The sequence below is a fragment of the Cydia pomonella genome, chromosome 1 (assembly GCF_033807575.1).
Source record: "Cydia pomonella isolate Wapato2018A chromosome 1, ilCydPomo1, whole genome shotgun sequence".
NCBI classification, from domain to species: Eukaryota; Metazoa; Arthropoda; class Insecta; order Lepidoptera; family Tortricidae; genus Cydia; species Cydia pomonella.
The window spans coordinates 6835011-6848650 of record NC_084703.1 but is presented as its reverse complement, the minus strand read 5'-3'; the positions used below and the strand labels follow the sequence as shown (position 1 = coordinate 6848650).

Genomic DNA, 13640 nt, shown 5'->3' with positions numbered 1-13640 from the left:
TTTTCTAGCTATAGACCTCTGCGTCGTGTGTTGAAAAGAAAACTATTATATAATATATTTAACATTCGCTATAAGACCCAGTTTAGATCTAAAAACATCACCCTAGGGGATAATCTCTCACAAGTCTCACACGACGGATTACCGGCAAAATCCATATTCTAAAATCATGCACGCTGTCATTACGTTAGTAAAAATAATGTATAAAAACACTCGCTCGCGTGTTGTCGCGAAATGGGGTTAATGGTTTGAAACAGCAAAAAGTGAGGCCGCTGCGAATCTCATTTACAAGTGTCACGGCCATCGCCACATGAAACTTCTGTCGTCTTCTGTACAATTACAAATACGTAATCCTATAAGTCTCATTACTGTTTCTCAAACAAGTTTTCGTGATTCCGGGATACATTTGTACATCAAAAAATAAAGGGGCCTAGCTGGCAGGAAGAAATTAAGAAACTATTACCTCCTTCGATAATGACATTATACACTTCCAAGATAACAGTTTGCATAAACAAATTGCCGTCCACTATCCTCTTAATTTGCGGTGCAGTCGCAACGGTAGGTTGAACCGAATGATCTACCCGTGGGTACAGCGATTTATTTTTTATGTACCTAAATAGAAGTTTCTTACAGTCGTTTAAGGTAGAAATTGAGCTGGCAAAGGTGTTTAATATTTGCCATTTTAACTAACAGCTTGGGTGATGAATTGTGAAAATAATGGTGTTATGAACATGGTCATTCGAAGTGATGACACTAAGAATATTTACCCTGATGATTATTGACAACTGAAGTGACCAGCGGTAGTCCCGCGGTAAATCAGGCAGCATGGCGGACTAATGGGTCCCTTGGAAGTAGACTACAAAATACTATCTGATATTAACGAGTTACTCTTTAGTGTAGGAAAACGTGTAGTGGAAACCCGGTTCATTAGGGTAATTTAGACGATCACCTGGCTCCTGTTCCCCTGTTTCACCACGCTAACGATTATCGCCTGACATTGAAAATTTACCGTACAAACGACCCAAATGTTATGTACCGTTTTTACTTACCGACTCAGAAATGTACAGAAAATGTTCAGTGTCAAATGTCAATTGTTAAGTTGGTGATAAAGGCTCCTGATTGCGTCAACTGGTCAGTCGCGTTTGGGCTCCTGATCGCACCAACTGGACAGTTCCGTTAGTTAAAACTAGTGTATACATCTGTTTTTGGGATAAGGTTACCATATGGACCAATTAGGAATTTTAGAATACAATCGGGTAGGCGATAATAAGATAATGATAACTGCACTTGAATGGCGTAAGATTGGAACACAAATCACCGTCTCTAATTGGGTAGCGTGAAATAAGGAGCCATGTAAGCCTAATGATCTAATAATTTGTAACGGAAGATTAGCTTTACGGTATATTATTTATTAAAGCAAGGTGGATACCTCAGGCTAATGAACGAAGCTGACATAAGTTGAAATTTAATAATCAAGTAGGAAATTAGAAAATACAGCAGCAATTAAAATATCGAAAGAAACATCCATGAAATGCGTGGATCATTTCTTCTTCTTTCTCTTCGTATGTACCAAGTTATCCAAGAAACCTATACTCAAGGCGCAAACACTGAGGAACTACACGCGTGAAAAATTTGTTATTTTTTTAAGAATAAAAAACAAAATAGTAAAGTAGTATGTAATGCGCACATCTCGATGGGGCGCAGGCAACCGTGACCATATCGCGCGCGGCTCCACACTGGACTTTACGATCTCATCGTTTATATATGCGCTGAACGAGCGTCAGCGTAAGGAGCGGCATACGAACAGCAAAACTGAAATAGTGATATTGTATTCCATCGCTCATAATTTTATAGGTGTGTTTACAACCCTTCGTGTAAGGCCTGAGTGGACGCTGGAGATGGGCGTGCAGCGGTGCGGAGCGTGCGGCGTGCATGTTAAACAAATGCAAACGTGTAGGTCCTGCCTTAGTGCACGCTGCTCACTTGTGATGTGAGCCCGACGCCACGCTGCACGCTCTACTTCGAGCGTCCACTCAGGCCTTACACTTAGTTACACACTACGAGGTGACCGTAGTTTTACAACCAAACAACTTCAGAAGACGTTGACATGACACACGTAAAATTTTAAATAGATTAGTCCCATAGCACACGTTTTCAATATGACGTACGCATACACTTCGCGGCAGAAGGAAGGATGGGTTGAAAAAACACCCGAGCCGCACTGCCATTATTGTCAAAATGCTAGTTTATGTGACAAATACATAATGTTCAATTAGTATACAGTTACATACAATACTTTATCTACACAAATATAAGCTATCTAATGATGTGTTCAGGTCCAAGAACCGCATGTTAAGACCGTTATTGCGGTTTTTGATCACACCCTTTGCAATTGATATTTCTTTTCGAATAACGTTATCTCGACTGATACTAAAAATAGGGTTAACTTCCTTTGTTTTTCAGAGATGTTCGAAATTCAAATTGATGCTGGCCGCCATTTGGGGTTTTGGAACGCATTATAGGGGGTTTATGATATGTGTGTACTTTAATATAAGGAGATCCTGACAATCCATCTTGACAACGTGAAAGTTGAAGCCATACATAACACATAAATACCATACTGGACACATAACCTATTGTTATTTTAGGGCCGTGGAATAAAAGATTATATGCGGATTAGATAATTATATTGATTTATCTTTCATAAACACTGGGAAGCAAGTACAGGTCTGTTCGTGTTCTAGAGAGGGTATATGAGAATTACCACAGTCAAAATAATGTAACTTAGTGTTGCTACATTTCAATGTATAATTCGATTTAATTAAGTATCGACTTACACTTGATTATATTATGTGATTGATTTTTGTTTATAAATTATTAAATAAAACCAACAGTAACTTCACGGTGTGGACGCCCCCTTGCCATTAACATGAGGCCGTGCGGGTCGCGAATGAGCGCCGCACTCCGTTCCAAGAGCGCTGTTTACCCACCAGATAACGTCCTACGTATATTACGCTCAGGGCCGGATTTAGGGGAGGGCAACCGGGGCTACTGCCCCGGGCCTCCACAAAAGAGGGGCCCCTCACAATAGAGAATTCGGTAAATTTACCATTTTATTTGGAAAAAATTTGGGGCCAGGAGACCTCCACTCTTTTATTGCCCGAGGCCTCCAGACCTCTAAATCCGGCATTGATTACGCTAATTGTGCACACGGCAATATATCATAAACCCCCGTACACAGGTTCATATGCGAAACATGTACATGACAACGTTATATAGTACTTGTAACTCGTGAACTACTGTGTTGCGGGAACAAAAGATTTCCTTTGAATGATTGGTCCTTATGGCCTAAACAAAGTTCGAGTCTCGGGGAAGAACATAGGGTAGTTTTTATTAAAAAAAAAACCTTAAATGTGGAAAGGGAGCGGGAGGTGTAGATTTGTATGGGGAATGAATATCCGCTGAACCGATTTAGATGAATCTACGTCTACATATTTGATTTAGTTGCAAAATATACCAAACTTGACTTAGAACCTAAACTTAAACAATTACTAACCTCAAATGTCGCTGACGCTGAAAACTTTCCACCAGTCTGATCGCTCGATTACAAAAACGTGCCTACGATGTCTAATTTCATTAAATTATTTTTTTATTAAATGAATTATCATTTATTATCAAGCAACTACGGCCCATAGATATATGCCTTACAAACTAACATACATGTAAATAATATTCAAGCTGAAAATTATTTCGGCGACACAGTTTTCTGTTATCTTATGTTCTGTTGTGTTATTGTGTTTAGTGTTACCAGGAAATTTCCTGACATGTCAGGAATTCTGTCCGTTTATCAGCAAGGCGGCCATGTCTGAAATTTTAATGAAACTTTTTATAATATACCGTTTTATTCCTCTCGCCGTGGCGTCGATATTGCTTAGGACAAGTCACCGATATGAGCGGTAGGGGAAAAAATTACAAATCAGAAATTTTGTCAGGTAATTCAAGAGTATCTGGTAACCCTAGTTGTGTGTATTACACGGTTACATTCTGATTGCGACTGTAACAGCTTTGCTGATACAGCGTTGCTGCTGCGGCGAGAAACAGGCGATGTCACTTTTGGTAACATGTGACAAATCTTGACAGCCATGCGGCAGCGACAACGTAATTTATCAAATAAAGTGATAGTTCCCATTGCTGCAACGCCTGTAACCACAGAAAATACTAATAGGGTTATCTTATTTATATGAATAGGTTATTATTAAAATTATCCTTATTACAGCCGACACTACGAGTATAACCGCGAAGTAAATCGTATAATTACATCACCAACGCAATCGAACTGTAAACGTGTCGACACTCAGCCCTCACTTGTGAAACTCATCTCGTATGTGGCATTTACCACAACGATAACGTAATTCTAAACGTTAGATTTAAAATATTCAAACCATGTCATGTGACAAACGAGCGTACGGGTCCCGTGACAATAATTAATAAATATTTGGGGACAATCTTACATGGATCTAGCCCCAAACTAAGCAAGACTTCAACCAATTGACCAATATCCTTCAAACCTTCAAGAAAAGAGCGTACTCCCATCTTAAAGGCCGGCGGCAACGCACTTACAACCCCTCTGGTGTTGCAGGTGTCCATGGGCGGCGGTAATCGCTTACCATCAGATGATTCGTCTGCTCATTTGCCTCCTGTATAATAAAAAACAAAGCTTGTACTATGGGTACTACGCGACGATATATATACGTATATATATAAATACATACAGATATACGTAGAAAACACTCATGACTCAGGAATAAATATCCGTGTTCATCACAGAAATTAATTAACGCAAATAATAACGTCAAAATAGAATTGTATGTACCTATTCATCCAATTTTATATAAATAATTATTCTCATATACGTTAAATGTTAATTTCTTTTTAGAGAAAATTATTTATTTTTAACCGAAATAGTGCATTTTCGATAGTTAGGGATTTTCTCGTAGTTGACCGTCAATTATCCTACAGCTACGACTTTTAATAACTTGGAAAAGCTGCCGCATAAAAGAAGATTCGTGAAAATGAACCATGTTCAGTTCAGTTAATCAGCCCTTGCAAACGAGCCACAAATTACCTGAAGAAGTTAAAACATATGTTTGGTAAATTACAATGCAAGAATCCGACAAGCCAAGACAAGACGCTACGGGCAGCTGCAGCGCGGGTCAATTGGGGCTGACCCCAACTTAACAATCTAACTAAATTGTACAACACCCTTCTCCGGGCAACTGGTAAGATGGTAAACACTTTTTTAATTTTCCGGTGTTTCCTTTTTAAGATTGCCAGTGCTCTGAAAATTTTAATTTGTAATATCTATAGTGTTTAAAAAAAGACAATATTATAATTGCAGGTGCTGCTATATTGTCCTAGATTATTTATTTCGACTTCAATTTCATCGAAGGAAGAGGTTCTGTATTTTGTTGTAGCTATTTTTTTTTACATATATATGTTCACCGATTACTCCGACACCTGTGGTCCGATTTGTTCTTATTGCGCTACATATAACTTCATCTACAAATTCTACACACATATCATTGACATTCAATTTTCGAACATCTCTAAAAAACAAAGAAATTTGAAATGCGGTTACTGTACAGAGCTTATACCTAATAAATGTGAACACAATTTGCCATTATTTAAGACATTCGTCTGATGTTATTATAAAACTTGCTTTCAGCTCGTTTCATATACCCGCACTCGCATTTTAATGCCTTTCATTATGTAGAAGTCACCTGAACTACGTATAAAGTTATTTAATTTAGGTTATTAAGGCACTGCGAATCGCACATTTATATCATATATTATATATTATAAATATCAGTCAATTATTATTTATCAGTACACGCCATTCGGCTACCCGTACAAAAGTTTTAGCATTTATCTGTACCAACTGCCTCGCACCCAAGCGAACCGGCGACAATATCAATGTTTTTGAATCACCAACATCATCGAATCACTTAGTGATTCACTATAATTTAGTTCAATTAAAGGTCCACGCATCATCAAGTGTTTGAACGTGTGACGTCAACGACGTTGATGGTCAGCAGTAAGAAAGCGATGAATTGAGAGACATTAAAAGGTCTGACATTGACAAAATACATAGGTACATTCGAGAGTAACAAAAACGTAATTGTGGGATTGTTCGTATGAATGATTCAGTTTTACTGCATTTGAATGTATTTGATGACCAGCGTTCACAGATCAATTTAATTTCTTCAGTATTTTTATATGTATTTATAAATATTAACTCTGCTCTGAACATTGACATCACAGAGCTAGTAATTAGGTGCCTCTTTAATGTATTCCGTGATGGACATTGACACGTAGAGTAGCGAAATGTACGAAGCATGCCTGCATTGACCGTCTTCAGAGCACTCTAGATGTGTGGCTCGATCTTGTATTAGATAGCATTGCCACCGGGATACGAACACGGGACTGCAGGCATTGTATTGAGATTAAGTACTGCTGACTAGGATAAAGCGGTCGTAGGTAATGCAAGCTGTAAAATAGGTAATGCAATTTGGGGGCGGTGTTCTTGTTGCATAGATTTGCGAAAATTACATATAAAGGAAGTTGTAGATAAGATATACTCGTATATATATAAAGGAAGCAACAAATTTTTTTACATTATTTTTTATTTTTTTAAACGGAAGTAGTAGATGATAATATATCACGGTTTTAACCATTTTGTTTTTATTAAACGCGATATTGAGAATACAAAAAAACAGGCAAAGTTACTTGACATTAAAAAATATTATATACATACTTACAAATGAAATAATAAAACCTCCTCCTCTGTTTATCAGTCGAGTAAAATAAGGAACAATTCAAGAAATAGTAGTCAAGTCACTCAGAGACAGGTGCATTTCAAAATTCACTAAAAGCGAAAGTGGGAATAGCGTCAATAAAGAATAAAACCTGAAGTGGGTCGCAAGAAATTGTTCTCAGGGCTGTTTTCTTAAGAAAAAACAAGCACGTGGTTGCCCGCATATGCGTGCAAGCCATGTGTGTTTGATAGATCTCAACGGTTCACATATTAACAAGATGTAGTAGAAGGAAGCTAGCTGATCCCGGACACTTACATATAATACAACATGTTTTGTTTCTACATCACCGACTGTGACTTCGTCCCTTTGCTTGACCCCCAGTTTGGTAACAATTGTGTGTCTTCGGACGTTTGAGTTGTATTCCTCCGTCGCGAAGCATTTAATTAGCATTATGGTTAATATATTTATATCAGCAATGTGTACATACGTACACACAACTTCAACTTACCCAACTTTTTGTTACAGTATAAAAAAAACAGTTAAATGTACTTAATTCTATTTTCTTTCATCACATTCATGAAGCAAAGTCACAAAGCTTAATGAGTCCCACGGATACTAAATGATGGCATAAATAGAATGCAAGTCAACAAAACGCTTCCAGTATTTATGCTTTTCTCCTGTACTAATTTAGTACGGGAGCTCCTGTGTGGTTTCCGTGAGTTCTTTTATATCTGCTCCATTATCTAGTCTCATCTGTGGATAATGGAAAAGATCTGAGTGGTCGCGAAAATCGAAATATCATTATCGGTCTCGATCGCACGAATATAAGAAGGACGAAGAGGCAGTAAACGAAATATCAATATTCGCGGTAGGCTTTGTATTCCTGTGTGTAGACCATAAACGGTTAGACCCGCGTCCACAACTCAAGCACGTGCGTCTTATATCGCCGAGAACAGGTCTCTCGGGCGGGAAACTGGTAACGGTACCCGCTTTTATCAGCCAATGGTCGTTTAGCGCGAAATAATATGTTGTATCACTAGTAAGTGAGCCAGATTTACCTGTTTAAATACTTAAGTCTTAGTTTATTTTTTTACGACACAGGAGGCAAACGAGCAGACGGATCACCTGATGTTAAGCGATTACCGCCGCCTATGGGACACCTGCAACACCAGAGGGGTTGTAAGTGCGTTGCCGGTCTTTAAGATAGGAGTACGCTCTTTTCTTGAAGGTCGGATCGGTCCGGAAATTTTTATCTCAATATTTCAAAATTAAGGATATATATATGGCCTTCTAGCCTAGCCGGTAGATCCTGGGTTCCCGGTAAGGACATTCTATTTGTGTGTTTATCACTAACTTCTTGATTTAAATAAATATGTATACATATACATCGTCGCCAAGTTCAAGCTTTGCTTCCCATAGTTCAAGCTTTGCTTAAAATTAGGGGCTAGGTAGATATGTGTACGAGCGTCCCCAAATATTTATTTATGTACTTGCGTATTGCGTACTTACGTACAATGTTTTACAAGCCAATGACATTATCTGCTCCATTAAAATTCTCGCACACTCGATACTCGCAATTACTGTATAAGACTTTACTTGTACTGTTCGCGACCAAAATCTGCTCAGGTTGAGGAAAATCCGTCCATATATTTCTATATAAACACAAGAAACCTTTACAAATTACCAGCAAAATAAAAACCCTCTTATTACTCCTAAATGGCTTTATTAATATGATGTATGTTTGCCCGTGATTTATGTTAATTTATAAACATAATAATTATGAATACAGTTCAATTAAAAGCATGTGTGAAAGGATCCAAAGGTTTAGCAGGATAATGAAGGCGACGTGGTTCATTATTACTAGTAATCAGCCCCCTGCCTGAACGGTCACAGAGATAATGTCAAAATGTCATTATCTAAAAAACATCTCATTTTTCTCTGAATATGCTTCTGATTAACTAGATAGTCCATCTTAAAACTACTGACTAGAACACATTTTCAAAAAAGCATTTGTTTATTATTTAACCCCTATATTGGCACCGCACTGCATTTGCCGATTAAAATTAACGTATAGGGACCGTGCGCGTTGGAGGGTCTGCCATCTTGTGGTCTGAATCGGAACCATAAACATGCACATTTACACGTCACGTGCTTTCTTGTACATAGTAGGTTCTGCCATCTTGTGGGCTACATCGGAACAAAAAACATCACATTCACGCCTGGCGCCAAAAATCTGACGGCTCCTGTGCTGCCTCCTCCAGTTCATGCACGCTCCCTATAGCTTACTAAACAAATACATATGATAATAGCGTTCATGATATGTTTGTTTACTTGCAAACATATGTATGTACTATACCAATAACATAGTTTATTTGTGCTTGATTCAAAATATTAACGACACATCAGTATTTAAAAAAAAATAAGGTTCCGTACATAATAGGGCTACAAATATAACCTCAACTTTTTTTTATCTTGAATATTAATTAATAATTAATATTATTTTTGTATTAAAAGGACACTTGAAACATTTTCGTTTGTAGGAACTATAAACATGTACTACGTGTATATTTAAAAAAAATCTGAGATCCTTAGCAAATTAAGTATATATCTCAATTGTAATATCGCGTCAAAAACGATTTGTTGTGAAGAATAAATAATACAATTAACACAAATAAATATTAAGAAATTTTTCTTTCCCCCATGTTTAGAAACATGTTACTACGAAATACTACTATTTGACCGTTGTTTCACACAATCAATGCATAACAGTCCCCGTTAAAAGCGGAACCCTAAAAAAGTCGCTCTTTTTCCCGCGCACATGTGCTTCGCATGCGCCCGAGTTCCCAGGCCCTGTGTTCCCACTCAAGCGAAGGTGAACTAGCATCCGCCTGACCCCGGCATCGGTTACTATTACAAAAAGTCGGAGTTCAAACATATACTGGTTTTATTGGCAGCGCTTGCTCCACGAAACGGGAATACGAGTACAAGCGCAGTGCGCCGTGGGAAAACGCCCGACATCTTGCTGCCTTCAGCGATGCATTCTGCCGCCAAAAAAGGCATCTTTTACTGAAACTGCTTTAAGCATTAATATGGTCTTATTAGTGAAATATCAGTTTATCAGTTTACAGAAACAGCATTATCAGTTTAGTACTCTCTGCGTCTATATTTTATAAAGTATTTTTATTTTATAGCCTAAAACTCTAAATAGTAGATTTAGAGTGTTTTTTTTTTTTTTTTTTTTTTTTTTTTTTTTTTTTTTTTTTTTTCTTTTATTATTTAGGGACTTACAATCCTTTATGATTATGTCAGCCCCATCGTACCTTAATCAATATTACAGTCAATATTTATGTTATAGTCTTATATCTACTTAAATAGTCTAACACAAATAAATAAATTTGTTTGGCCTCAACTGACGAAGGCTCTGCCAAAATACACTGGAATCCACCCATATCCAACCTATTCAGACTGAGTAAGCGAAACAGAGCTAATCTTTCGCCTTCATTCCGTACACATTCCGTCAAAACATGCTGAACGTCTTCTATTTTATTGCAGGCCTCACAGTTTGGCGATGGTTCTTTTTTCATCAAGTAAGCAAACTTGTTAAGCGGAATGTGTCCAGAACGTAACCTTAAAGCTATCTTAATTAATTTCCTACTTAAATCTGCTTTTGTGAACCAAGGTATATGAGGAGGTTCACATTGCATACTTTTGTACCACACACCTTTCTCCTTGCAACGTTCGTCAAAATGTTCCTTCCAGGTACATCGTGTTTTTCTACTGTATATATGTAGTTTTTCTGTAAACTCTGGAGTAACATATACCTCCGCCCCTCTCGTGCAGGCAGCTTTGGCTAACTTGTCAACCTCGTCATTACCTCTTAATCCTATATGTGAGGGAATCCACTGCAATCTCAGCACCATATCGGCAGGTATTCTTCTTAATTTCTGTAGCACTGTGTACGCTAGCGCTGTGCCTCTGGTGCCAGAGGTGCAGCGAGCTACATGCTGCAAGGCACTTTTGCTATCTGTCAATATTACAACTTTTGTTAGTTTTGAACTAACTGCATATGATATGGCTTCTGAGATGGCAAATAGTTCAGCCGACATAATACATATTTCTGACGTTATTTTATAAGAGATGTTTACATTACATATCGGGTCATGGTACGCAGCTCCTAAATTACTTTCGCTTTTGGACCCATCTGTATAGATTGTGTGCCAATCCTTGTATTTTTCACTTAATTCACATGAGACGATATTCCTAAGATCACAAGGGTAGTATGTATTTTTCGGATGCTTAGCTACACCTAAATCTGTGATAATTGCATCTTTGACATCTATATTTGAGACCCAGGTTTCTAAACAAAACATCTTAAGAGGATTCGACATAGATATCCTTTCATCTTTAATATCATGGTAGACAGTCATTAGAAGTGGAGTTTTCTTTTTCCTCCAGTACCGATTCTGAGATGAAACGTCTAGCAACATTAAAAGTTCTACAGTATTGTTCTTTGTCCATGTTAGACACTTTAAACAATATTTATAAGCTAAAAAGGATCTGCGTAAATATAGGGGTAGTAGACAAAGCTCACTTTCCATCACGTGAATTGGCGTTGATTTAATAAAACCGCCAATTATTCTTAACGCTTGATTTTGAAGCCTGTCTAACTTTATTACATGTGACTCAGCACTACAATCATAAAGGAAACATGCATAGTCCAGTCTACTTCTGATTAAAGCTATGTATAACCTTCTCAAATGTGACGGGTGAACTCCCCATGACGGTCCTGTCAAAACTTTAAATTTGTTCAAGTACTTAGAAATGTTCACCCTCATCTCATTTATATGTAAACTAAATAATAAAGCCTTATCTAACCAGAATCCTAGGTATTTAACTTTGTCCACTGTACGAATCGGGTTATTATTATGTTTCAAATCGATCGACTGTACTTTGCGTCCACGAGTAAATAAACAAACTTTAGTTTTGCTAGCTGATATCTCTAAACCTAATTGTTCAAACATCTTTGTAGTCTCATTAAGTGAATTCTGGACCAGAAAAATACTCTCGCTTAAACTGTGAGATTTTTTGTATATGACAAAGTCATCTGCATATTGTGATAACATTACGTTTTTAGTTAGTTTTGCTATTCTATGTGTGACTATATTGAATAATAATGGGGATATAGGATCACCCTGAGCCAGGCCCCTACTACACCATCTGACAAACCTATCTGTGGTCTCACTTTTTATTTTCAGCTTTCTATTACTCAGGAACTCCCATAAGTAGGTACAAAGTTTAGAGCCAACAGATAAATTATCTAATGTGGAAACCACTTTTTCTATAAGAACATTGTTATAAGCACTGTCTATATCTAAAAAGCATATACTAAGCATATATATGTATAGTTTGGTATAGGTATATAGATTTAGAGTGTAATGAATGTAATGATCAAAAGTCTACGTGACAAAAACATAATACATACAAATATAATAATGAGCCATTTTCGGTAACGTAGAAGAAAAGTACAACTCGGGGTGCATTTGATCAAAAAACGTCTATCCCAATTCGGTATTGGTTCGACACTGAATGAAAGATCCAGTTTTTTGCAGAGCTGTTCCCGTGGGATATAAACCACCTTTCTTACTTTTAAGTACTGGAGTGTTTTTATTATTATGGGATTATTTACCTTGTATCTTTACCGTTTATTACATTGTGTATTGTTAATTTTGTTATTGCAATATATTTTACTGTTGTTATTATTGTTGCTTATAATACTGTTTATTCGTATTTACTATTAACACGAAAATTAGAAGTAAAATTACCTGTGACAGACGCCGAGATGATTTCATAAGTCTCCCGTTATTTTTTATACCTTACACTAAATACGATTCGCAATTTGTAGGCAACCTGTTTAATTTTAGACTTTAGAGAAATATTTAGACAAGTTTAAAGGAATATAATTACATAAAAAGAATAATTACTTATATTGTCCAGTGAGTATCCACCTGAGGATCTGGATAACAGCGCCCACGGCGTTAGGTGATGCTCGAAATCCTTAGATATACACTACCAGAATAACACTCCCAATTGTATGTTGTCGACATAGATACGTCACGTAAGGAATGGGCATAGGCCCGCCCGATATTCCTTCATTGTTTTAGTCTGAAGGTGTGTTCCACTCCCAACTGCTGGGAAAAGGCCTGCCCTCTCTCCCGCCATTTGGTCTTATCTAATGCACACTCCCGCCACTCTTGATTTTCCTTGCCACATTACTCGTATATTAGGAACGTTGTTACAGTTTCAGTTTTCATGTTAATTCCGCCGTGTCAAAAGGTATTCAAATTAAGTAAGTTCCAATTAGTTGAGTGATGCGACCCCTATTCATAAAATGTATGCAACAAGCACACTGCCCGCAGACAGTGCACCGTGCCCCGCCGGCGACTCTTCGGCTTACAGTCCGTTGCCCCGCTATAGAAAGGCAATGAATAAGTGCAGATGCACTTAATGGAGGCTCCTGAATGCCAAGGAAGGAAGCTTCCTTCCTGGCCCGGTCAATAGTTCACTTTCGAACGGGGTTGCATCGTCCTGTTCGTAACCTATGGAGATTAACGGCATACCGGGATATTTGAAAATCATTGTCTTAGATTTAAACACTAGCTACTTTACGAGTAGCTTCACCTAAGGGTGAAGCAAAGGGGCCTGTATGCATTTCCATGAGATAAGTCTCATGGAAATGCATACAGGCCAATTCGGACGTACATACATTGACGTCAGAATGATACTTGTGTAGATATTTTTGTAAAGGTCTACTCTGATATTCATGCGACG

At 37.6% G+C, this 13640-nt stretch overlaps 2 protein-coding genes across 2 annotated transcripts in view; one reads left to right on the top strand and one right to left on the bottom strand.

Moving 5' to 3' along the window:
• The window catches only part of LOC133523748 (epidermal growth factor receptor), a 149558-nt gene that overhangs the window by 19665 nt on the left and 116253 nt on the right, over window positions 1-13640 (top strand). The window lies entirely within an intron of this gene.
• Window positions 7500-12154, bottom strand: LOC133529192 (uncharacterized). Its single transcript, XM_061866851.1, has 3 exons — window positions 10258-12154; window positions 9798-9853; window positions 7500-7565 (listed from the first exon to the last, which is right to left on the bottom strand). The coding sequence occupies exons 1-3, from the start codon at window positions 11933-11935 to the stop codon at window positions 7500-7502; spliced, it is 1800 nt and encodes a 599-aa protein (XP_061722835.1). The 5' UTR covers window positions 11936-12154.